At 38.8% G+C, this 26,351-nt stretch overlaps 1 protein-coding gene and 1 non-coding gene across 2 annotated transcripts; one reads left to right on the plus strand and one right to left on the minus strand.

The window, feature by feature from the left end:
• Positions 1–1,195: 1,195 nt before the first annotated feature.
• Positions 1,196–25,089, plus strand: LOC139735348 (NADH dehydrogenase [ubiquinone] 1 beta subcomplex subunit 8, mitochondrial-like). Its single transcript, XM_071646094.1, has 5 exons — positions 1,196–1,279; positions 19,075–19,289; positions 20,678–20,745; positions 21,790–21,880; positions 23,456–25,089. Exons 2-5 carry the CDS (start codon positions 19,146–19,148, stop codon positions 23,558–23,560), a joined length of 408 nt encoding a protein of 135 aa, XP_071502195.1. The 5' UTR covers positions 1,196–1,279; positions 19,075–19,145; the 3' UTR covers positions 23,561–25,089.
• Positions 12,174–12,249, minus strand: Trnas-aga (transfer RNA serine (anticodon AGA)). The gene has a single exon. It is a non-coding gene; the product is annotated as a tRNA-Ser (tRNA).
• Positions 25,090–26,351: the final 1,262 nt, after the last annotated feature.

Raw genomic sequence — 26,351 nt, forward strand, 5'->3', positions numbered from 1 at the left:
ATACTTTTTAAATGATATATTGGTCACTACATATAAAGCTACATTTTTGAAGTTATGGTCAAAAGAAGCAAAATTTTTTGTATTATTCTCTTTATTTTTCTTGACCTTTAATCACAAATATCTCCATTTGGCAAATATGGACTTATCGGTTTTTGCAAACAAACTCTTCATATCATCTCTGAACAATTCAAATATCCTGTATATGATGTATTTTATTCTGCAAATAAAATTCAATTTTTTAATGAGTATCTTCCATATTCATTTCTCGTTTTAATGTACCCTTCCATGATGACTGTAAAGCTAAAGATATTTCATGCATTTTACCAATCATTTCTTCACTAAATCCCAATCTTAAAAAATCTCTTCTTACCTTAAATTCCCCGTTCACATCTACCAAATGATGAACTTTATATACGAGGAATAACTCTCTATCAATTATCCATCAATCAAAATATATCTATTTTTTAAAAAGAATATTTCATTCTTAATCTATGGAAACGAATTGTACAAAACAATTTATACAAAATCTTTACATCAATTCCGTATTCCTTACACTCTGATGCATTTTTCACCAAACATAAAACACCATAATCTATATACTGCAATATCTTTTTGTACTACTTTTTTGTTTATTAACATACAATCTCTTTTATTTATATTCATTCATTACTATACAAATAACCACAAAACCTTTTATTCTCACATTCATTCTTTCCCATTTGATATCAATAGGGCCTATCCATTGATTGAAGTTTATTCCTATATAAAAAAACAAACAACCTGACCACCCTACAGTAGTACTAATCTACGTTTACTCCCCAACACCCCCCCCCCCCCCTTCCTTCAAAATCAGCCACAACCATGATTAAAAATACCTTTTGTAAATACTGTAAATATATGTTGTTTACCTGTTGGTTTATATCCGATAAAAAGTATTAAAAAAATCGAAAAAAATCGAAAAAAAAAATGAAGTTCGATCGATACCAAAGAGTATAAACACGATATGTTCGCGGCATGAAATTTTCGCGAGTTGCCTCTTACCATTCAATACGTATGAATAGTGTAGACAAGAACAAGAATCTTGGCGCTCGCGAAATTCGCGAAATTAAAATGCATACGAACATTCCTCGTTCTACAATACTCTCTGATCGATACTATACATAGTGATTGCGATCGAACTTGTGCTCTACCAAGATGGCGCTCGCCAGAAGTGCTCGGTGTCTACATTCGAGCAGCAGGTATCTTCCAATTTCACGGGTATCAGCAAGATACGCTTCAGGTAAAACAATTACAAAAAATGATTTGGATATCATCCATATAATTGTGCTCTTTCTAAGGGCTTGGCATAATGTAAAGGGGCGTAGGCTTTGATTGTTAATGTTGTACCTGTATCGTAACGTGCGTGTTTTTTGCAGCCCACGGCGGCATACTACAACTGTACTGATGCTGTTATGTACACGCTATGTAAGCGCTTTGGCTATGGCCGAAAGATCGCGATCGGTCTGTATCTTGCGTCAGGATATGTTCGCGGAGACTGCGTCCGCGTCTGGCTTCACCGAATCCCCTCCAAAAGAGCCGTAAAATAGCAAAATAAAACAACAACAAAAATGATAAAAAGTCCTCCGGACAGACCATCGATTTTTCTGTCTATCAATGTATCATGTAGAATCGGTACCAGTTACAGTAGCCGCTGGTACCCGTGCCGGCGATAGTCGCACATTGCACCAAGCAGTGGCAGTAGTCGCACAGCCGGCCGGCGCGGCGCGGCGCGCGGCGGGCCATGGCATGAGGGATGGCTCCTGCTCCAGCGCCAAGCTAACCAGCCAGTTAGAGTCATACATACTCAGCATGCTCACTTACCTTTACCTTTACCGAAGATACTGGAAGATTGCTGTGTAGCAGCAGTCGAGCTTCCAGGTCTATCCTCATCTACACTGTCTGTATCGTCAGTTCAAAAGAAGGCAATTCAAATTTCAAGGCAGACAGACTGTCACTCAGTGTCAGTATAAAGTACTGCTCATCACACATCAGAATTGACTATTGGGAATAGGGGGACAGGAATCGTTGGTCTTCCCAGTGCCGATCAAGCCTAGACTTAAAAGCATCGATAGATGGAGCTTCCACTATTTCTTCCGGCAGGGAATTCCAGTCCTCTATTACTCGATGTGTGACTGTGAATGTATCCCTCCTTACATTTGTTCTGCATCTCAGCTTAGAGAATTTGTACCTGTGGCCCCGTGTAGTTGTGTCTGCCAGTACAAAGAAGTCATCAGGGTTTATCCTGTCATACTCATGTATGATCTTGAACACCTGTATCATATCTCCTCTTCGTCTTCTCTACACAAGGGATGGTAGGTTGAGGAGTTTAAGCCTTTCTGTATATTCAAGGCAGGTGTTTGAGAGAGGGGATCATCCTGGTTGCTCTCTTCTGCACTCTCTCCACTGTCTTGATGTCTGAAGTGTAGCGGGGAGACCAGACTGCATTACCGTACTCAAGGAGGGGACGTACTAATCCTTTGTACAATTTGGGGATGGTGGAGATATCGTGACATTGATACATGTATGTACGCCTGATACTTATGAGGACTTTGTTGGCCTTGTTTACTGCATATGCTGCATGTTGGTGGAATTTTAAGTTGGCATCTATGATTACTCCCAGGTCCTTTTCCTCCTCTACTGAATTCAAGGCTGTACCTCCCAGTGTGTAGGATTCCTCTGGGTTTCTATTTCCAAGATGAAGCACACTGCATCATGTAACCGTGATGTCTATAAAATCTGAACGATGTGGTCTACTAGACCCTGCTTGTGTCATATTGTCAGGTAAGGTTGAATCTAACAAACACTCAGTACAGCAACACCTAGTTAGGAACCTACAGCTTCTTTTCTAATAACTAATACATAGAATAGGTCTAGGTGGGGGCGGAGTGACGTCACTTCTGCATAACGACGAACTCGCTGGCCTTGGCTTAGTGCGATGAAAACAATAGCTGTCATGCAATGCCGTCATACAATACAGGAATTGCAATATATGGGACCGTTCATTAGCACACATACGCAGAGTTTACGTGGATCTACACTGGAGCTGTCAGTGCGTCTTGCGTTTAACGCTATTCATTTCACTGTTATTTACTGCTGAATCTAGTTCATTGTTTCAGTTAAAAGATGCTTTCACAGATTTTAAGATGTCTTTCGATTACTGTGATAAACTTTCACGGGAAGCAAAGGAGAGATATGGGACTAACTGTCCTCCATTGGCCGGTTGCAGTTTTCTTACCGTGTACCTGCAGACTCGTGGATCAATGACCCTACGTTGTGGCCAGACATTCAATTCAGCGATGTGTACATGTAGACCTACAAACATTGTACGTAACGAGTATACCTTGTTAATAGGTTATCATGTACTTCCAGTAATTTGAATTTAGAGTGGAAGCCATAAGCTTGGATCCGTCTTCATTCTCCCGGCTGATAGCTAATCACCGGTTCCTTCTTTCTGGGCTGCGATCATGCTTTGGAAGTTCAAAGAAAGATTGTTTTTTGTCCAACATTAGACTATGATTACAGGGCTGCCAACTCTCACGCATTTTGGTCCTTTCTCACTCTAAAACTTTATTTCATTTGCATGCGTTTCTATTGATCTCACTCATTTTGACCCCCAAATTATAGCATTGGCCTATGGGAGTCTCACTCTCAACTAGTTTCCAGTGTTGGTAGCCCTGTGATTATGGCAGCTAAACACAACATAACTCTGAGGCATTGTGAGGATGTGAAACAAACGATGAAATGATGTACGAATCTGCAGTAAATATGTCAGAAAGCTGTGCAAAAATCCAGATAACAATGTCAAAATGATAACCGATAATAGCACACTAGCGTATAGCGTTCATTCAGTGCAGTGCATGCATGTACAATGTACTGTGAGTGTATTATGCATATGATGCATTACGCAGCGCTGCACTTAAGGTACATTCGCTACGCATTTGTTTTCATCGGCCGGTCAGTTACTAGGGCTCGATGTTGAAAATGCCCGGATGTCCGCCCCAGCCTATACTTATAGGCCTAACGTAAATTTACAGTTCTGTACCCTCGACTTCATGCCCGTCACTAGACTTGGCATTGGGGACCTCAGATTGAACAAAAGAAAAAGCAAAAACAAAAACAAAAAGCAAAACAAAATCAAAACAAAACCCCACGACTGGGAGATTACCCCACCCAACACCAAACCTTAGTAATAGGGTAAGGGCACCAGTATTCGTTCAGCTACCGGTATTCGGTTACTTATCACTTGTCACCAGCCAGTAAGTTCAACTTTCACAACGCACGCAAATCACATCAATTCACATACTTGCACACTCATTCACAACAGGAAACTCCCTTAGCCCCCTCCAAAAATCCATCCAAAATCCCAAATTTTACCGTCAAAAGTGCAGAATCGGCGCGACTTTCCAAAAGCGCGTGCGGAGTGAGCCCAGTTTTAAGAGTACGGGCTGCCGAAAAAGCGTTAAAAATTGAGAAATACGCCATTCTCTCACGAGATTTTTTGCTTATCGCAAGCTTGGAGTGTGATGGTATCCTCAAAAATGCAAAAGAAAAACAAAATTTCCGTACGTGCCGATACAGTGTCTCAATGTACAAGGGTTGAATGCAAGTGCCGATTTCCCAGTATTCGGTCACCAACGGGTGCCGCAACGTCCCCGATGCAATTTTGCGCCAACAAGGTAGCGCGCGGCACACTTTTCAGCTGCCTTGAACATGCATTGACTTTGAACGTGCATATCGCGTGACCGAATACTGTTCGCGGTGACCGTATTCTGGGGAATTTTCAAGGTGATATATTTTGGGATTTTGTGAAATTCTGTGTGATATTTAACAAAATGAAAATTAAGATTAAAGAAATTTGATATATTTCACATACAATGCTGTAGATTTGATGTATACATGTATGTATTATTTTAGTTTGAAAAATATTGCAAAAAAGCTTAAGTGACCGAATACTGGGGGTGTTATACCCTATTAAACCAAGCATTCTGACTCTGCAGCCCCTGCTAGACACTAGTTGACAATAGAAGGAAATAGATTAGAAACAAATGTAATTCCCTAGTATATATCACTGTGTGTGAGAAGTGATTACCCCCTGTGAGGAGTACCATGCTATACTGTATATATGCCAAATATTTTGTGAGGTTTTATTTTCCAGAATTTGCGAGTTGGGTGCTATTTTCGAAGTTAAAGACACACGTAAATATTGACTTAGATCCTGATATGAATATGACGTTCACTACACGTTTTGCAGTTCAGTACTGTGATCCATGAATTTAACCACTTGTGAAATCGTCGGGTAGTCCCGATTTTCAAAAACTTATGCTCGTTAAATATATGGCGTATACAGTAACCTGCATGGGATGTGGCCTTTCAATGTTTGTCATGCCTCATATTCAGGACAACAAAGCAAGGTAGCCATCAACACAAATCATCTATTGACACCCTGGCCCTACACAAACACTAGAAAATATCATCAAAACAAGTTCAAATCTATTCCTGCATGAACCATTCTGTACCGGCATGGAATATGCACTCCTTACCAACATCCTGGCTTCTGTCCTGGCTTCTAGTCTACATCAAAAGCAAGCTTCAGATCTGTGACATGAATGCTATTAGACAGTGCAGCCTGCTGGGTTGGACCAATCTCGTACCTCCTTGGTTGGACAATGGAAACAGTGGTCTTGTGCATGTGCAGAACACCATTTTTGGCCTAATTAGCATTGTCTTTAATAACGTTCACGTCACAGATCTGAAGCTCACTACTGTAGTACCAGAGGCCTTTAACCCTAAAAAGACTGGGAGGGAGCTAATTGAGACCCCCCCCCCCAACATTTTTCATGATAAATCCATAACGTAAAAAACTTGGGCCGTGACATTTCATAACTTTTTTCTTTTAAGTCTTGTGCAACTTTTGAGACCAAAGTGAGTCAAAGTAGAAGTAGCAGAAGTAGAAGAAATGTATCACTAGAAAATAAAGTACTTTATAGTATACGAATAATTTATGAGTTGTGAGTGCATAGGGCACGAATATCGCACAAGGCGCGAGATAAGCCACTGGTCTATTCAACAAGGCGCGTAGCGCCGCGTTGAATAGACCAGTGGCGAATCTCGCGCCGAGTGCGGTATTACGTGCCCCAATGCACGAACAAAATCATAAATTATTCGTTTTATACAACACCTTGTCCACAATCACAGTACTAAATTAGTGACCGCTAACTCAGGAAGGCCCAAAAATAAATGTAACAATTAGGCCGAGAATTGTAAACCACCCTGTGTACTGCTTTCAAACACTCGTCATGATTCGACCACACAGTCACAGGAATCACAAACTCCGCAGGGTCTATACCCATTCTACGCTAACGTTAGATTGATTTAGGCCTGACTGTTAAGCCTACCTGAGACGTCGGTAGATCTAGTAGTAGGTCTAGACTTTCTCTATTTCCGAAAATGATTTTGTATAAAAACACAGAAAAATAATCAAATTACGGTTTCTCAACTTGAAATGAAGTCTTGATTTTGGGATCACTGTGGTCCACGTAGCAGATCAGAGTCAAAACTAAAAACACAGCAGTAGGTAGGCCGCAATACATGCAACTAGCTAGGTAAAGTAGCTGCGCGTACACGTTGGACGTTGCAGTACTCCGCCGCCGCGACTGGTCTGTTTACCGGCAGCGCATCGCAGCGCAGCCGGCCAGCACGTACAATGTAGTTTGCTGGCGCTTTGCTGCTGTGAGCCACAGAACTCTGTGAGCGGCCGGCCATGCATTAGTAGCCCCCCACGAAGCCGTGCTATAGTACCTTCGAGCCGTGCTATAGGCCCATGCCAGGGGCCTATTGTATGGCTGTCACTGTCAATGAGTTTGGTAGGTATTTTCTATTGAATGTCATGTGACATGTTCTTGGCCAATCACAATTCGACATCATTCTGAGGTGTTGTATAATAGAACCTAATTGTATCCCCCGAACAGAGTTCGGAGGATACTATGGATTTGGCCTTATCGCGCTGTGTCCGCCGCCGCCGCTGCAGAGATTTCCTTGTGAGCGCTCTACCAAATGCGTTTCTTTTCTGATCATCTTCCAATTTGGCATGAAGGTGTATTATGGTTAGACAAAGACGCGTATTGTTTTTGGTGATGGCGCCCTCGCTTGTTCCGCCTTTATACATGAAAAGGTAAATTCAATAGGGTCTGCTTGTGAGCGCTCTACTGGCTGCAGTTCTTCGATCATCTTCAAATTTGGCATGAAGATGTATTATGGTAAGATGAAGAGGCCTATTGTTTTTGGTGATGGCGCCCTCGCTTGTTCCGTCTTTATACATGAAAAGGTAAATTCAATAGGGTCTGCTTGTGAGCGCAGTACTGGCTGCAGATGAAGAGGCCTATTTTTTTGTGATGGCGCCCTCGCTTGTTCCGTCTTTATACATGAAAAGGTAAATTCAATAGGGTCTGCTTGTGAGCGCACTACTTACTGCAGTTCTTCTTCGATCATCTTCAAATTTGGCATGAAGGTGTATTATGATAAGACAAAGATGCCTATGGTTTTTGGTGATGGCGCCCTTGCTTGTTCTGTCTTTATACATGAAAAGGTAAATCCAATAGGGTCTTGCTTGTGAGCGCTCTACTGGCTGCAGGTCTTCTTCGATCATCTTCAAATTTGGCATGAAGGTGTATTGTGGTAAGATGAAGACGCCTATTGTTTTTGGTGTGGGCGGAGACATCGTTGTCATGGTAACAAGAATTTTTGTGGAAATAGCAGAGATTTCCTTGTGAGCGCTCTACCGGCTGTGTTTCTTCTCCAATCATCTTCAAATTTGGCATGAAGATCCATTATGGTAAAGCAAAGCCGCCTATTGTTTTTGGTGTGGGCGGAGACGTCGTTGCCATGGTAACAAGAATTTTTGTGGAAATCGTCGGTGTTTTCACGAACCGACGCTATTTCGATTTTGGTCAAAATTTTCAAAATCGAGATATTGGTACCAAATGAAAGTGCTTTCAAAACTCCACCAAATCCCAAAATTTTAGATCACAAAATTAATTATTCTTAATTTTATCAAAGAAAGAAAAAAACGACGGTACTCGAAATATCGAGAAATTGAGAAAAAGGGGTTTCACGAACCGACGCAGGAAAGATACGCCGGTTCGTGGAACCCGAATTGCTAGGGTGAAGAGCAATGCGGGTTTTACGAACTGTCGCAGTTGCATTATTTTGAGCTTTGTTCAACTTACTGGCCTAGAATTAGATTTTGGCCCTAATCCAGATCTCAGAGTGAGAACCAAACCTTCTGAAAGATGAATGACGACCTAAGCCAGCCCACTGTCCACGAGTGAAGTGAATGGTAAGCTATAATCCTATTAAAATCATGCTCAAAATAACAGTTTCAGTTGGACTACCATAACCATTAATTGCGGTAGAGTGTAGTCCCATGTATTCAATCGCGTGATGCTTATGAAGCCTAGTCTGTAAACGCCATCCAATTTCAAATTAGATCCCAAATCATATTATTTATAGTTTCTTTTCAACTTATGTCGTTACTTCTGAGACTAATGAGTACTGTAGTCGTAACGTCTGTGTGCAAGACATGCAAGATGTCAAAGTCTCGAAGACACTCATGGCTATGCCTTGACTTGAGTTGAAAATGAAATCATGAGATTGACAAAGTAGGCCTACTAAACTAAAAAAAGAGAGTAAAAAGTCTAAAAGTAAAACTCAAAGGAAGAGTAAAGAATAAAGTTAGACATGTTAGACTTTAACTTTCAAGTTTAACTATTAAGTCTAAGTTAAGACTTTACTTGTAATACCAGTTACTAAAATTAAGATCAGCTGAAGACAGTGAAGTCTAAGACCAAGTCAAATTAACACAGAGTCTATAGTCTAGCTCTAGATCTACATCTAGACTAGTGGTAATAGTAGGTAGAGTCCACCCATTTTTTCCCCCAATTTTTACTGGTCCATTCCTGAAAAAGTTACTGGTCAGTGTCCAACAGTGATTTTTCCTGGTCAGGGACCGTCGGACCAGTGCCAGTGTGCAGCGTTGGTGTAGATGTCATCCATGACAGTGTGTGGTCTAGTGATACTACCAGTACCTACATTGTAAACACTACGAGTAGTACTCTACAGGTTAGGTGGCTTTCCTGTACAGTGCAGTGTTATAGTATACTTGTGAATTCAGCCCTAGTACCGTACTGTGTGTAGATATGTGACATTATGTCTAACGTTAGTTCGAGTGGAGTACCTTTGAAGCACAGCGGTGGGGCTTTTTTTCCCTAAAACTTGTGAATGTGGCCCAACCAAATGGCGTTTACATATTTACGCATGATTGATAGTGATACAGTAGCGCTGTCGATTTCCACAGCAGCCATACATAATCTTTTGTCCTTTCTTCTTTCCTTTTTTCCCTTTGTTCTTTCACCCTTTTTATTCTTGGAATCGAAGGACTTCTAAGAAATGTCCCTCGACTGATTTAACCTGGACTCTTGAGTCCTGGTAAACCTAACCTAACCGCGTAACCGTTAACGTTTGTTAGGCCTAACATAACAGAAACACTGACTTAGCCCTGTATTGACTTTGTCTTTGGCCGACTTACTGAGATGGCGAGTCTAACTCTTTAACGTTAGTCTAAACGTAGTCGTTAGATCTGTCAGTGTCAGTGTCACCGGTTATTGTATATGGTGCCATCTCTAACGTACGTTAACAAGTTGATGTTAGTTATCTATGTCAACTTACTGATTCAGTAATAGTGGTACTGTCATCCTGTTGGATATCGCCGCAATATCATCCGTGACGTGTTAATTTCGTGTCACAAAGACCAAAGTTGCCAAGATCTACAAATAGTATTAGATGTCTAGATCTAGATGTAGTCTAGATCTATAATATAAATTCTGTGTACCACTGGTAACTTAAAAGTGAAAGGTCTAGACTTCACTTAGTCTATAATTAGACCAGACATTCATGAGGCAAAGGCCTATTTAGTAGATCTATTCTTATTCTATTTTAACGTCAATTCCTACTAACTCGCCACGTGTTATTCCTAAGGCCAAGGACTTCCGGGTTAGTGATTCTTTTTTTTTCATAAATACCAAACAGCAGACGTGTTTCATTTGCATTCTTGCACAGACTTCATGAAAATATGTGCAGTATCAAAGAAATATGATGCACATGACAATGCTAGTGTTTTATAGGTGAATGGTTAATACCTTTAAAAGCTGAATGATAATGTAGAGTCTAGGTCTAATTAAGATGTTTACAGTCTCTGATAAGAAACAGGTTTGATTGTCATAGACTGTTTCCCAAATGCAGGTACATGTAGTAATATTCAGCTATTTCAATGCAATGCCTTGTTTACAAATACGTGTACATGTAGATTTATATTCATGTGAATGATAATTCAATTTCTGCATGAGACTTACTAAGTGCTAAACATAAAATCTTGCATCAGTAAAATGTGTAAATAACGAGACAATTTGAATATGCATCAAATACGAACAGCAGCATTTTTTGACATTCTTTGATCCTGCATAGGCCTACAATTTTGTTTTATGTTTAATATAAATAGAGCAAAATAATTTCAACTTCAGTTTTGTGGGCTGATTTTTTTTTCTTCTCAAAATTAAAGTTGTATCTTGTACCATGATGTTTGATTTTAATCAAAAGTTCTTAATTTCTTTCTTTTCTTTCAGATGACTGGTGCCATGTAGTAGCGAAGAACTGGACTGTCTCAGAAAAGAAAAGGAAAAGTACAGGGTCGTGTACATCACCAACGGATGTGAATACAATGGTAATGTAGAGTCTAGGTCTAATTAAGATGTTAAAGTCTCTGATAATAAACAAGTTTGATTGTCGTAGACTGTTTCCCAAATGCAGTTAGTAATATTCAGCTTTTTCAGAGCAATGCCTTGTTTACAAGGACATGTAGATTTATTCATGTGAATAATAATTTAAATTCTACATGAGACTTACTAAGTGCTAGACATAAGATCTTGCATCATTAAAATATGTAAAAGGCGAGACAATTTGAATATGCATCAAAGACGAACAGCAGTATTTTTTGACATTCTTTGATCCTGTATACCGTTTTGTTTTATGTTTAATATAAATAGAACAAAATAATTTCAACTACAGTTTAGTTGGCTGATTTCTTTTCCTCAAAATGAAAGTTGTATCTTGTATCATGATGTTTGATTTTAATCGAAAGTTCTTAATTTCTGTCTTTTCTTTCAGATGACTGATGCCATGCAGTAGCGAAGAGCTGGACTGTTTCAGAGAAGAAGAAAAAAGTACAGCATCGTGCTGATCATCAAGGAATGTGAATACAATGGCTTAGGAGAGAAGACAATCTACAGATAGGATAGAAGGGAGAAATTGGGATGAAGGGCGACAACATAAGGACGGTATATCTACAGTGAAATGTGATTGTAAAGTGGAAACATGAAAGGAGATCCTAAGATTGAAGGTGAAAACAATGCATTCCATTCTTTGAGGTCGTAATTACAATTTTGCTACACTTTAATAACACTACAGAGAGACATTCATATCAAGGAAAGTTTCATGTGGATATGGAATGTTAGATTTTTTTTAAGTGTTCATTGGTATGTATTTCATGATAATAAATCTTGAAGGTTTTGTGTGGTAATCATAACTTTGTGATAAATCTTGATAGATTTCTAAGTGCACATTGGCAATATTTAGATGATGCTGTAATCAGATTAAGTTCTATTCTCCTTTATTCTTTTATTTATTATTTTGTTGTCTTCAACCCACTTTGAATGTGTCACGTATGATTCTTATAAACATGGGAACATGCACTCCATGTAACTGATAGGACTTATAACAAATTGACATAATTATTCAACCATCACTAGACAGTTCTGTTATAAGATGTTCTTTATGTAACTAAAATTGTAAATTATGATACGTGTATGTTCCCGTGCAAACTCACAACAAAATACAGAAATATGATTTCTTTTAATAATAATTCATTATGTCTCTAAATTTACAATTAAAGAAAGTGATTGCAATAAGGATGTCAAACATTGTATAATAAAATAATAGATTATTCATTTGTCTCCATCCGTAGTAATGCACGCAACTGCAGTGTGCAGTTTGTAGGCTGCTGTGAAAAAAAAAAAAATTACAGGCAGCCCAAGCAGGATTCGAACCCACGACCTCTGGATTTCTAGACCAGCGTCATAACCACTAGACCACCGGAGTGCCCTGGCGCTACCTTTACACATGAATAATTAAGTATAGAAGGGCTTGGGGGCGCTTCGAAGTTTACTGCTCTTATTAAATATGTACATGTCATTTGCAACTCAACTAAAGATGATTAAACACACTGAAATTCTTACTTTAAATGATATTCATAATCTGCTTTTTTTTTTCTTTAATAGCTTGGGATGTACACTTTATACACTGTATCGGTCTACATTTTGCCTACAATATGGAATTCTTTACTTCGAGACGTCTGTTTTTAACAAACAAAATATTAAGAGTCCTTTAAAGGTGCTGTAAAACAGTGGTGTTTGTTTGTTTGTTTGTTTTTTGGTGGGGGGGGGGGGGGAGTCAAATTAGCCTTGGCCCCTCTCCGCCGTCTTTTTTTTCCTTTAGCTGCATTTTTTTTAGTCATCACATGAAAATTCGTCTGCATCCACCCCGTAGTTTTGCTGATGACCTTTCTTTTCAATTATTTTAGCCACACACAATTTTGGCCGAATTTCCCCACCCCTCTTGTGAATTTGCTAGTACATGTACTAAAACACATTCTCAGAATGTGTTTATAGTACTGGTGGATTAAGGATTCACAGGGAGGGGGGGGGGGGGGTCGGCCAAAATTTCTCTTTTCTCATATGTAACAAGCCTACGGAGCGAAAGGCTGATATTATGGGCTTTCTACACACATTTTTAGATGCTAATTATTGGTTAACATGAGCACGATCATTTATGTTGTGATTAATTTGTTTCCTTATATATGTATGACTTCTATTAGAGACTTAATTGGCTTGGCACTCCTTACATCGACCTATTTTAGACACCCATTTCCTCTCTCTCATGCTTTTTCTCTACTGTCCTGTGAATAGTGTAACTACATGTACATGCAGCACCTCTTCTCTTTTGTATGATATACATCAAGTTTTTATCTGAGCATATGGGTGTTGCAGCACTCTCAAGCTCCATGCATATGCAGCAACATCTTTGTGTGTTCATATACATAGTTATGCTTGATAATAATATCATATTAATTTGAGAATGTTATTCTTTCTCTTGTATATGTTCCGTCCGCACTCTATAGATGTAAATGTACGATGTAAGATTTGGTGTGCATGTTCGAACTGTGTTCCTCTTTTTGTGAACACACAAGAACTGATATAATAATGAACTTGAATTACACATATTCTTGAATCTTGATTCCATCTCCATTTGCCATTAGATATGTATTGATTTATGGAGCTCTTCCACAATTGTTATCCTTCCCATTGTCATTACTCATCTCTGAATAATTCAAATTTGATATTTTATTGAGGACCTATGTTTCTTCGATTACATAATGTACCTCTTCAATATATTGCTGCAAAAAGGCATGATAAAACATGACCATTATTATATATTGAAAATGAAGCTTAAAATTCTGATATTGTTGATATTTATGTATTTTTAGGAGTTTATCAGTTTCGAAGAGTGTATGCAGGATGAGTTTTATGTTTTTATATGATCAGGTGCAGCTATCATAGAATCTGTTGAGCAGGAAAGAGAAAGATGGAAAATGAGGAATTATGAGTGAATTCGCATGCGAGCCAAATGACAATAATGACACTGATAAAAATTGTGACAAAGTAAATGTCACAAATATGTGGAATAATAAGACATAAAGAAATTAATAGATTATTTCAGAGAAAGAAATAACAGAGTGCATGCATGAGTATGAAAGATGAGTAAATACAAGTAATTATTATTGACTGGCACGTCTTTTTCCCAAGATTTAGCGGTATCCTTCATCTTAGAACAAACATTCATAATTATTATGAAAGAAGTGAACTGAATATGAATTAAAAATAATGTGAAAAAATAAAAAATATGAAACACAGTATACCGAGTGCATGTATTACCAAATGATAGATGTCCACATGCAAAAGTGTTAAATAATAATATATCCACAAAAAGGGGGGGGGGGGCAAAGAAATCTTTGGACAGATCAACCACAGCTATAATAACAATACATGCGTGTACTAAATGAAGATGAAAACAATGACAACACTCTTTATTTTAGAACAATTAAGAGAAACTGGCTTGTATTATTATCTTAATTATCACTAAATGTATTGTAATCATCACAACAATCATTACATGACAATTAATTTCAATTAATAAGGTTATTGTTGATAAGCAGGTATAGCCCTAATAGTATTTGTATGTAAACACATACGAAAATGAAATAGCGACGGTTCGTAAATACACGCGTATTGCACGTTACCTATTGTACAGGCCCTACAGCGCGGGTCTCACGAACCGGCGTAATACAACTTACGTCGGTTCGTGAGACCCGCGCTTAAGTACATAACCTATGGTGCGCGCAAGAAACGATGGATTTACGAACCGACGCAGTGAGTTTGGAGACAGAAATATCGTAAATTTTTTGAATTCACACTAAAATTACACTATGGATAGGAAGAACAACTTCCACTCTCATCACCCTGTCAAAATTTTCACACACAAGACAGGAAAAGTCATTGAAAACGTTGTCTTAAACTTGTGAGATCTTTAAACGCGATTTTCTCAGAATTGCATTTTCGCTCAAAAACGAAATAGCGTCGGTTCGTGAAAACACCGACGAAATAGCAGAGATTTCCTTGTGAGCGCTCTATCGGCTGCATTTCTTTTCCAATCTTCAAATTTGGCATGAAGGTCCATTATGGTAAAGCAAGGCCGCCTATTGTTTTTGTTGTGGGCAGAGACATTGTTGCCATGGTAACGAGAATTTTTTGTGGATGTAGCAGAGATTTCCTTGTGAGCACTCTACTGGCTGCATTTCTTCTATGATCATCTTCAAATTTGGCAGAGTTCTGCAGAGTTACACTGCTGCATCATATTATTGTCATCAAATTTGGTACCCAGAGGCAAAATGTGGACAGGAGCACTGTTGCCATGATAGCCGTATTTATTTATGGAATTTCTGTATGAGCGCTATATATTGCGATGATGTATGATGCTGTGGGTTCGGGGGATAGTACCATGTGCTCGGCTGCGCGACCCGCCGAGCACCGATCTCTAGTTATATTTACAATTGTATTGCCTATTCATCATTGGAAATAACATTATCCATTATGCTGTTGCATAACCTGGATAGAATCTCAGAAAATAAAGAGAATCTTTTTCAAATGTTTGTTAATTCTCTTTCTGAACAGTAACTTGAGAATAGTCATGAGAAATGTGCTATAAAACAACTGAATACTGTCATATCTTACTGATGTCTAGCTTTGTTGTTTTAGTCCCCATGGTTATCATAACCTGTCTGAAATTTTAGCAGCAACAATGTGTACATATCTACAGGTATACTAAGGATTAGTCTCCCCAATCTCTGCTTAGTGCCATGGGTATTCATGGTATTTGTATTTACTCAGTACATGTATATCAATCAGTAGTTTTAATAAAATCCTATGTATTTTCTTTTGGAATGGCCCGTGTACTTGTAGTAGTATTCATAACTAAATCTACAGAAGTTGTATTCTAAGGTGTGGTGTTACAGTGTACAAACCATGTTTGTGGATGTCATGTTAAAACCTAAACAAACTTGGAATATTTTAGTCACATGATTTAAAGTGAAAACAAAGTTCTGGTAAGGGCTTAAGAACCCGTCTGGCACCATTTCATATTTGCTTGCAATGTATCGAAAGAGTCTACAGAGAAACTTACCTGGCTGATGCGGTTTGCCGGAATGATGTGTCGTTTTGGAGTATTTTGAGAGAAATGATAAAAGTCGGAAAATTGACTTTTATTCCAGAAGGCTCCAGACTAACTCGGTCTCAGGGAAAACTCGACCCTACATTGTATTTCAGACAATTTACCGGTACACGCAGTTCGTGATCGCCATATTCTATTACAATTGTACATACCTCATATACCGGGTGTCCCCAAAAAAGCAGAACGATGGATTTTCAGTACTTTGCGTTCTAAAAGCGATATATTTTTTGACATCATTAGAAAGAGCATTTTCCGCAAAAGACAATAATACCAAAGTCATTAAATTTGGTTCAGTACTTTTTATTCTACGCCAATTTCTGAAAATGCAGTCATTTTCAAATTTTGCCGGATTTTTGGGACATATGAGATAATAATTTGAGTGCAACACGCGATCCATACGGTGAATATTGTGTAAGCTCGGTGATCCATGTCAACAAAAGATACAGCTCTCACATTGGGCACTGGCCAGGAAAAAGCAGTGTGTGTGTGTGTGTGTGTGTCTGTGTGTGCGTGCGCCCAATATGAAAGCATTATCTTTTGTTGACATGGATCAACGAGCTTATACAATTCGCCGTATGGAACGCATGTCGCATCCAAATTATTATCTCATAAGTCGCAAAAAATTGAAAATGACTGCATATACAGAAATTTGCGTAGAATAACAAGTACTGAAGCAAATTTAAAGATTTTGGTATCATGGTCTTCTGCGGAAGATGCTCTTTCTAATGATGTCAAAAAATATACCACTTTTAGAACGCAAGGTACTGAAAATCCACCGTTCCGCTTTTTTTTGGGACACCCAGTATAGAATCCTCTCATCTGATTGGTTAAAAGTGGAGTCATGAAAATAGCTGTGCCCATTTCTGTCAAGCCCACCGGAGGTGTGGGGAGACTAAGGGATCACCTGCGGCGTCTGTCCGTCTGTCGTCCGTCCGTCCGTCCGTCGTCTGTCCGTAACGCTACAAAAACTTGAATAACTCTCTACTGAGGATTTCAATTTCAATTAAACTTAGAGGGAAGAGTGGTTATACAAAGTTACACATTTTACCAAACATGAACGGCACCTCAAGGTCAAAGGTCACAGGCAGAGGTCAATGAACTTTTGGGCCCAATGTTAAGTTTTTAGGGCGCATTTCGTTTATTGCTCATAACTTTTGATGTATCTGTCTGTTTGTGACCAAACTTAGATGGTAGATGTCCCTTGGGAAGTTGAAGGTTACCACAAGGTCAAAGGTCACAGACAGGGGTCAACGAACTTTTAGGGCCCAATGTTAAGTTTTTATGGCGCATTTTGACTGTGGCTCATAACTTTTGATCCCTTTGTCCGTTTGTGACCAAACTTGGATGGTAGATGTCCCTTGGCGAGGTGAAGGTCATCACAAGGTCAAAGGTCACAGACAGGGGTCAACGAACTTTTAGGGCCCAATGTTAAGTTTTTAGGGCGCGTTTCGATTGTGGCTCATAACTTTTGATCCCTTTGTCCGTTTGTGACCAAACTTGGACGGTAGATGTCCCTTGGGGAATTAAAGGTCATCACAAGGTCAAAGGTCACAGAAAGGGGTCAAAAAAATTTAAGGGCCCATTAAGTTTTTATGGCGCGTTTCGATTATGGCTCATAACTTTTGATCCCTCTGTCGGTTTGTGACCAAACTTGGATGGTAAATGTCCCTTGGGGAGTTGAAAGTCACCACAAGGTCAAAGGTCATAGGCAGGTCAATGAACTTCTTGGAGTTAGAAAAATATTAATTTCTTGTACGCGAATGGGCGAGACACAATTTGGCACTTGCCTTGTTGATTTACTGTGCCTGGGGCCGGGGCACAGTAAATCAACTCTGCCCTGTAAATTGGTTTGGAGACAGTCACGACCCCATACACATAGATCGCTTATATGTATGCACCAATGATATGACCGCCGCGCATTCGATCAGCGTGCTGTAAAAGAGACTAGCAATCACTGTGCCCTATAAATAGGTTTGGAGACAGTCGCAACCCCGTACACATAGATGATCACTATATATGTACATGTACGCACCAATGATACGACCGCCGCGCTGTCGATCAGCGTTGATTATGAGTGCTGTAAAAGAGACTAGAATCTATATTTTTGGTATCTATATTTCGGAATCTATATTTTCGGTCTATAAAACAAATAATGATGTTCAGCTTGATATTCGGGGCACAGTTAAAATTATGTAGGCCCTTGATGATGTGAAAACCATAATTTTAACTGTGCCCCTCATAGCAGTCATTATTCGTATACTGTAAGATACCAAACGAGGCCTAACTGAACAGACAGGAAAGTGCGTGCTAATCCTGTACAAAACAAATGGACAGCGTGCGGTCCTCAAGCCTATACGCACATCACCTCAGTTGCTGAGACGCGCGGTCTTTAAAGTTTTTGTTGTTGTTTATCAAGCGTCTTTGATTGTTTTTAGAGGTGCTTGATAGGCGCTCACTAATTTTGCAAAGAGGTTTTTGATGCGCACGTTGTAACAACTTGGACCATGTAATACTGCGAGTAGCCAAAACGCGAAGTGCTACAATGTAGTTTATACAGGCTGCTCCCATAGTACAACGCTACAATCCAGAGGGACAACCAATACAACTCAGCCCGCCGTCAAAGCGAGGCCGAGTTATCCCCGAGTCCGAGTTTAGCCTGACCCCGTTCGGGTATGTTCTGAGACTGAACCTTTTTGGTTAATATTTTGCATTTTCGTCGTTACCCATCGAATATCTGGTTATTACAGTGTTATTCCGCACATTTCCTAGGCATACATTCACATTTGGGAGCGAAATTTGACAACATTTGCAGGCGTACCAGAACTATGTTTTGGCTTTAAATACCACCTGGAGCAAAATTTTGTAGCTGGATACACATACAAGTGTGTACCGGGTGGAAATCTAAACAACTACTCATTACATAATCAGTTCAAGGTAGTTGGGATTTACATATTGAAATATGATTGATAAGTATGCAATGACACATTTGAAGGCTTCATGGTTGCACTTTGTATATTTTTACAATTGTTGTACACTGTTGTGGTTAATGTTAGAATGATATATTTATATACATGTCATAAATAGGGGATGTGAGCTTACCAGGGCCTGTGCCAAAGACACCAGAAGAGCGTGCTGCAGCTGCCAAAAAGTATGGAATGAGGGTAGAAGATTATGAACCCTATGCTGATGACGGCTGGGGATGGGGCGACTACCCCAAGCTTCCCAAACAACATTCAGAAGATAGAGATCCACATGGGGACTGGGATTTTCCTGAGGAGAGGAGAAATTTTGGAGAAGTGGTATGTACAAATAGCAGCTTCCCCAGTAATGTAGGCCTTCAAGTAGCAAATTGTAAGTGTCACAAAGTGCAGTTGATGTTTTCCCCTTGTAATGAACTTGCCTGAGCCAGTCATTTAATTTTTTACACTTACACAAGTTACATGTGCTGTTGCTAACTTTGATACATTTCTATAAGTGTGAGGTATATTTACCCCCCCCCCCCCCCCCCCCCCCCGTCCGTCTTTCCGTCCGTCCGTAATGAATTTTGTGGACAAGGTAACTATCAAAAGCTGTTGAGGTATCCTAATGAAACTTGGCATGTATGTGTATTAGGGGGTGAAGTTGTGCCTATCAACTTTTGGGTGCACGTGCTCAAGGTCAAAGGTCAAAAGGTCAAGGTCAAATACATAAAATTTCACTATTTCCACCATATCTATGCAATGCCGGAAGATATTTTCTTGAAACTTAGTTTATACATGTATTACCCAATTTAGATTCTCTGGTGAAAGTTTGGGTCATGAGGTCAAAGGTCAAAGGTCAAAAGGTCGAGTAAAAGTATTAAAACTTCTTTTTTTTTCTCTGTAAATTGGAAAATTGTTCAAGGTATCTTCATGGAACATAGTATATATACATGTACTGACTGGCAGTGATTATCTAGAGAATGTAGGGTTCATGGGGTCAAAGGTCAGGGGTCAAAGGTCAAGTGCAACACTTCAAGATTTTACTATTTCCCTAATGTTCATGCAATGCCAGCAGGATTAGTATTTTTTTTTTACACTTGGTGTATGCATGTGTAACCTAATAGAAATTCTCTGGAGAGTTTTTTTTTTCTTTTTCTTTTTTTATTGCCTCAAAGGTCAAAAGGTCAAAGATCAAGTGAAAGTGCGAACTAACTTTTTCCTCCATATCTCGGAAGTGGCTCAATTTATTGTGAAACTTACTGCATATCTATGCATGTTCTACCTGAAAGTGATTATCTTATGAATTTTAGGGTCTAAGGCCAGATGAACATGGTAACAATTTACTATTCAGTACAGAAATTGCACTTTTTCTCCATACCGGTACCATGAAAATTACTCAATGCATAAATGTATGAATGGGTCAAAGTCAAGTTAAAGTCCTTAAATCCCCAAATACATGCTCTCCTATTCATCCAATTAAACCAAGTTCAAGGAAGGTGAACATTCAACACATTTCTGACAAACTTGTCATTTTAATATTTTGCCAGTTTTGTGAAAATGTAATCACACATTGTCCACATGTACTATCTAGACCTATTAGGAGAATTATGCATTATGGCGGAGGCATACCAGTCGCCATAGCGACATTTCTAGTTTTATTCATAATTTCACTCCAAATTCTAACAGTGAGTAACATATAATCAGATATATTTTCACTTTCTCACTAGCTCCACATAGAGCAAGATCTCTTTATGCGGCAACGTCCCAATATCTACAAGGAGAGGAAATACCCAATGTGAGTACCTTTTCCGTAACTGAATTTTTGTGCATTGGAGCAGATGTGATGGATTTTTGTTGGTCATAAATGGTCTACATGCCATGCAACTCGGATGGAACGGGTATGTAGAACATGCCACTTTGTGTATTAACACCTTCTTGACTATACTGATTACCAGCTCCAGAGGACGTGGGAGACCAATGAAAGACCTGGTCTTAATGTGTCAGGGCCGATATTAGGATGTGTGGCCTGACCTGCATTGACCCGCTGGACAGGGGTGCATGGAGGGCAGGGCAGGTGTTAGACACTGTGGCCCGAATTCACGAAGGTGGTACAATTGAAACCATGGTTTTAACCATGGAAAATTTGTATGGAGCGCCAAGTGTTGTATGGCCTATTTCGTTACGAAATCAGTCATTTCGTTGATGAAATGTTTATTTTATTAACGAAATGATCATTTTGTTGACAAAATGTTATCCTATGTTGGCCTATTTCGTTACGAAATCAGTCATTACGTCGACAAAATGACCATTTTGTTGACAAAATGTTTATTTTGTTAACGAAATGGTCATGTTGTTGACAAAATGACTGATTTTGTATTAAACTAAATAGGCCATGCGACACTGGGCGCTCCATACAAATTGTCCATGGTTTAAACCATGGTTTCAATTGTACCACCTTCGTGAATTTGGGCCAATGACCGCCTGCTGCCTACCCCAGAACCTTGGACACCGCGGCAAAAAAGAAAAAGAAAAAAAAGGATCAAGTCATGTCAAGTCAAGTTGAGATCTACACAAGCTTTGATGTGTCACTTTTTCATGTGTGGGTGTTAAATTTGAAGAAATTATCATCATGTTTGTTACACATTTGTACTTTAAAGTGCTTGCATCAGATAGGAGTTGCCTGATTTTTCATCTTTTTTCTGCCAGCTTTCCAGTGACATTTTGCATTAATTTCCACTTCTGATTCAGACTTCTGACGATCAACATTTTGATGTTTTGTAGATTCGCTATTTTTTGCACTTTGCTATGAAATTCCTCCTTATGATTTCCTTGTGTTTAGGTGGAAACAGTGCTTAATCCTTGCTGGAATTTTGGGAACACTAGGAACCCTTGGTATCCTTGGGCAGAAGTACAAGTATTTCCTACCAGTGGTAAGTGACATTCTTTGTTGAGGAAGCTCAGAAGTACGCTGTAGATGATGGTTAGAAACATCCTTTTTCTCTCAGATGTGACATCCCAGAGCAGTCTTTAATTATTCACTGGACTTATTGGAATGCATCCATATGGAGCCAGATTTGACACGGAGGTTAACATTTGTCTTCAGTGCAATTCTACACCATGTTTAATTTGGCTTGATAGATAGACTAGAGTCAGATAAACAGAACGGTAACAGTTTCATCAATGTGAGACATAGATAAGAAGGATGTAGAATTTTACATAGTCATGTTTCCGTGAAAAAAGTGACATAAGTAACGACCATTTAATGCAAATTGGAAGAGATGACATTGTCATCACCTCACAAGTTTCATTTAGACCTGTACATTAGTCTAAAATAGAGTTCTTTGTTGACATGAAATCCATAATAAGAGTAAGTTGTAGCTGTGGCATCAAATGATTGCAGTGGAGTAATAACCTTTTAATGATAACTTTCAGTTGGAAAGTATTCTTCACTGAATTAGTGCCAATAACATGATATTTATGCCTCTAGTCTGACATGAAGTGTGTCCGTCTGTCCGTGTGTCTGTCTTTCCGTTCTTCCATCCCTAACCCATTATGTGCGCAACATAACTTAAGTACCATTCGTGACATCCAAATTAAACATGGCATGTGTATGTATGAGTGGACAAAGCTGCGCCTAGCAACTAGTCGGCATGTGCCGACAAGTTAATAGGGCACAAGATCAAAGGTCATATAAGGTCAAATGCTGGAATTTCAATATTTCTCCTGTATCTCTGCAATACCTGAAAGTATCTTTATGAAAATTAGTGCGTACATGTACATTACCAGATAAAGATTCTATAGGGAAAGTTTGAGCCATGAGGTCAAAGGTCAAGTGAAAATGCTAAAATTGATTTCTTTCTCCGTATCTCTGAAATGGCTCAAGGAATCATCATTAAACTTTAGTACACATGTGCACTATACATGAATTGCCTGACAGTGATTCTCTTTGGAAGGTTTGTGTTATTGGGCCAAAGTTCAGGTTAAATTGCCAAAATTACATTATTTCATGTTAAAACCACACTTTTTTCTCCATACTTTGGAAATGACTCAAGGTAAAAAAATTGCAAATTCTTAATTACACTTAGAATATACAGTGTACATGCACTGCCATACACAATGTTTCTGTAGGGAAAGATTTGGGCCATGGGATCAAAGGTCAAGTGAAAATGCTGAAATTCCCAAATAATTGCTCTTTGAAACACTTCTGCTTGCCAAATGAAACTTACGGTAGTTCAAGGAATTAAACCTCTCAACACATTTTGAGATTGTGCCATCAGACTTTTGAACATGTCATTTCAATTTCTTGCCGATCATGTGAAATTGTTGTCTCACATTGTCAAAAGGTACTGTAGTAAACCTATTGGGAGAATAATGCGATATAGTGGAGGCATACCAGTTGCCAGAGCAACATTTCTGGTTTATAACTTTTATTTTTGTTACAACTAGTTGCTCTGTTTTGTGCATCATTCTCTAAATTTTGTCATTGTCTATGTGTATTTGCACAGGCTCCCAAGCAGTATCCATACAACAGCTTGTACATAGAGAAGGGAGGAGACATGAGCCATGTCCCTGACACACCCAAGCACTATGGCTTCCCAAGCTCAAGTTAATGAAGAGGACTAGAAAGCAGTGTGGGAATGGTTTGGAGATGTTTCAAGTGCTGTTGCTGTTTTGTAGTATTGACTGACAAGTACACTCTACCCAAGTGTGAGTGAATTGTGATCAAGGAAGAATACCAGAAGCAGAATCATTCAGTTTATCATTGGCTTGTTCCCATTTGAATTGAATACATTTTCCAGATTTCTGCTTAGTATACTTTTTGTTGGCAACACTGCAGACATATTTTGGGAATATCTACTTGTAGATCTATTAATCTTTTGGTTTATTGTGACTGTAAGCCCACAAGGCTCTCTGTAGCTACTTGATAGAGCAATACCGTTAACCTCATTTATAAATCTCTGTGGATGAACACTGTTGGAGTCAGGGAGTCTTCATTAGAGCAGTTTTCCTGTAGTTGACCCATACAAGTTTTGTAATAATACAATGTATGTTGGAGTTTTCCTTAATATTCAGTGGTTACGAGACTTTAAAACTACCAAGTAATGCTAAGTACCTTTCCAGCATTAAATGACAAATTTAATACATACAATGCATACTCAAAGGAGAACATGTAACAGAACGTGTAACAAAAGCAATTTCATGCAAAGAGCAGGTAATAGGCTTACCTAATCCCTAACCATGCTTCAGATTTCAGAACCCTCTGTACAATGCTGTGCAATGTACAGGGATGACAACAAAGGTGTCTTAAAGGTATGAGATACCAAGTGGTTTGGGACATCAAATCATCTCAAATCTTCTTCGAAAATCATACATACGATACTGACTGCAGTTGGAGAAAGCTGATTACCTTGTGATGGAATATCATGCCTTAGCATAATAACTTATAAAGTGTGGGATGCACCAAATTCATTCTGTGTAAGTATTTGTATCAAGAATTTGTGTTGGTCAGTTGCAGTTTGACAGTGACACTCCACACGACACCAAGTATAGTGTATTCAGACAAATATGTAATGCTGCATTTCATGACAGCAAAAACTGATAATCAGCTATACAAATGGGATGTATTTGAAAGGGATAGATTAAAGGAAAAAAGAAAGAAAAAAACTCCTGCAGTGAGCAATTGATGCTAGCATGTTTTTACAGGATGTTTGGCACAGCTCCTGACAAACTGAAAATGAAAATGTTGACAGGGTAAGAATGGAGAGAAGAATTTAAGTCCTAGTCTACATACACCTGTTGTACATGTATTTGTCAAAGCAAGAGTTGCAGTTTGAATGAACAGCAGAGCTACATTAGAGAACTTGTTCGCAAGAACAATTCACCCTGATAATGTATATTGAGTGATATTTACAAATGCAGATTTATTAAACTTTGAAGAAAGTTTAACGTGGTTCTCTGTATGTGATTATTCTGAGTGCCAACAACCAGCATCATTATTGAGAATGATATTTGGCATTTAGTGTGTGTTTTTGTTTCACAAAATTGTTAGTTTTGTCTTTGTACAACATCCTATCACCATTATGGAGGGACTGTGTAGTGAGAGTAAGTCTCATTTTATAGCCAAGTACAGTAAACCTCACAGAAGTCAACACTGCCAAAGTAGACATGATGAAGAAGTCTAGGTGTTTATTTTTATCACTACAGTGTACATGTACTTATGAAAGTCTTTGTAGGAGTCCACATTTATATTAGAAAGTTGACAAATTGCCAATGTGGACGTGATTTTGTGTGTGATTACACATACAATGTGACTACTTAAATCATAATTATTCTAAGATGTATAGGCAGGTCCCTTTGCTGCTACACGTACCAGATTGCCTAATGTAGTGTGAATTATTGATATGGTAAAAACATAATAGATTCTCATTAAAGATACGCTAATCTTTTTGTAGCACCTGTGAAATCAGTGCATTATAAAGATCTGTAATAATTGTTTCGGCATGATAGCAATCCAGATCACAAGATACGTACCATGGTATATGGATTTAAGGAAATGGCAGCAGTATTAAAAGCAATGTTTGTATTGACAGGAATGCGCTGTGTTTGAGACAGGAGGTACAGATGTGTGTGTGTGTGTGTGCATGTATGTGTGCACGTGTGTTCTCGAAAATGGCTTCAATCAGGTATAATGGTGAGTTTCTCACTGGGTATATGCCCTTAGAACAAATGAAAAAAAGGGGGCCCATATGGGTACATTGGGGGTACAATGTGTATTAATGCACTTGCCTGTTCTGCATGCTCAGTGCCTGCATGTAGAGTGTACAGGCAAATCCTGTTCTAATAAAGTCTTCCGTACTGGCAGTTCTCTTTTATTATATTGAAATTTCTTTACAGCCAAACAAATACAGTATAGAAAGATATTTCAATGATAATATTGGGCCCTGAACTTTCTTTTGGTTTAAGTGAAATTTTGTTATTACATGTACTGTGCTCATTACGATGGGAGTGCACTGTACTTACACTACTGTATTCAAATGGGGAAATTTCAAAATTTGTACACACAGTCAACCTCGGGCTGAAGAAATAGCCTCAACTTAGAGAAAATCTGACTTATGAGGGATAAAACTCAATGGAATATAAAGAGAACAGGGCTTGAAAAGACCTTCGACTTACATGTAGCCGATTATTTGACTTATGTGAGGTCGACTTAAGCAAGGTTGACTGTACATCCTTGATTGTTGTAGACTGAATTAGAATACCTATTGTATTATTTGATGCATTTTCCATTTCAGTTAGTCAATTCATACCACCAAAAAGAAATGTTTTCTGAAACATGTAATGTAATATGCCTGGCCAGCTTGAGCAAACTATCATATCCCCTGTAGAAGCCTCTTACGAGAT

Source organism: Diadema antillarum, unplaced genomic scaffold (genome assembly GCF_040938485.1).
Source record: "Diadema antillarum isolate AM-2024a unplaced genomic scaffold, OU_Dant_1.0 seq00000570_RagTag, whole genome shotgun sequence".
NCBI lineage: Eukaryota > Metazoa > Echinodermata > Echinoidea > Diadematoida > Diadematidae > Diadema > Diadema antillarum.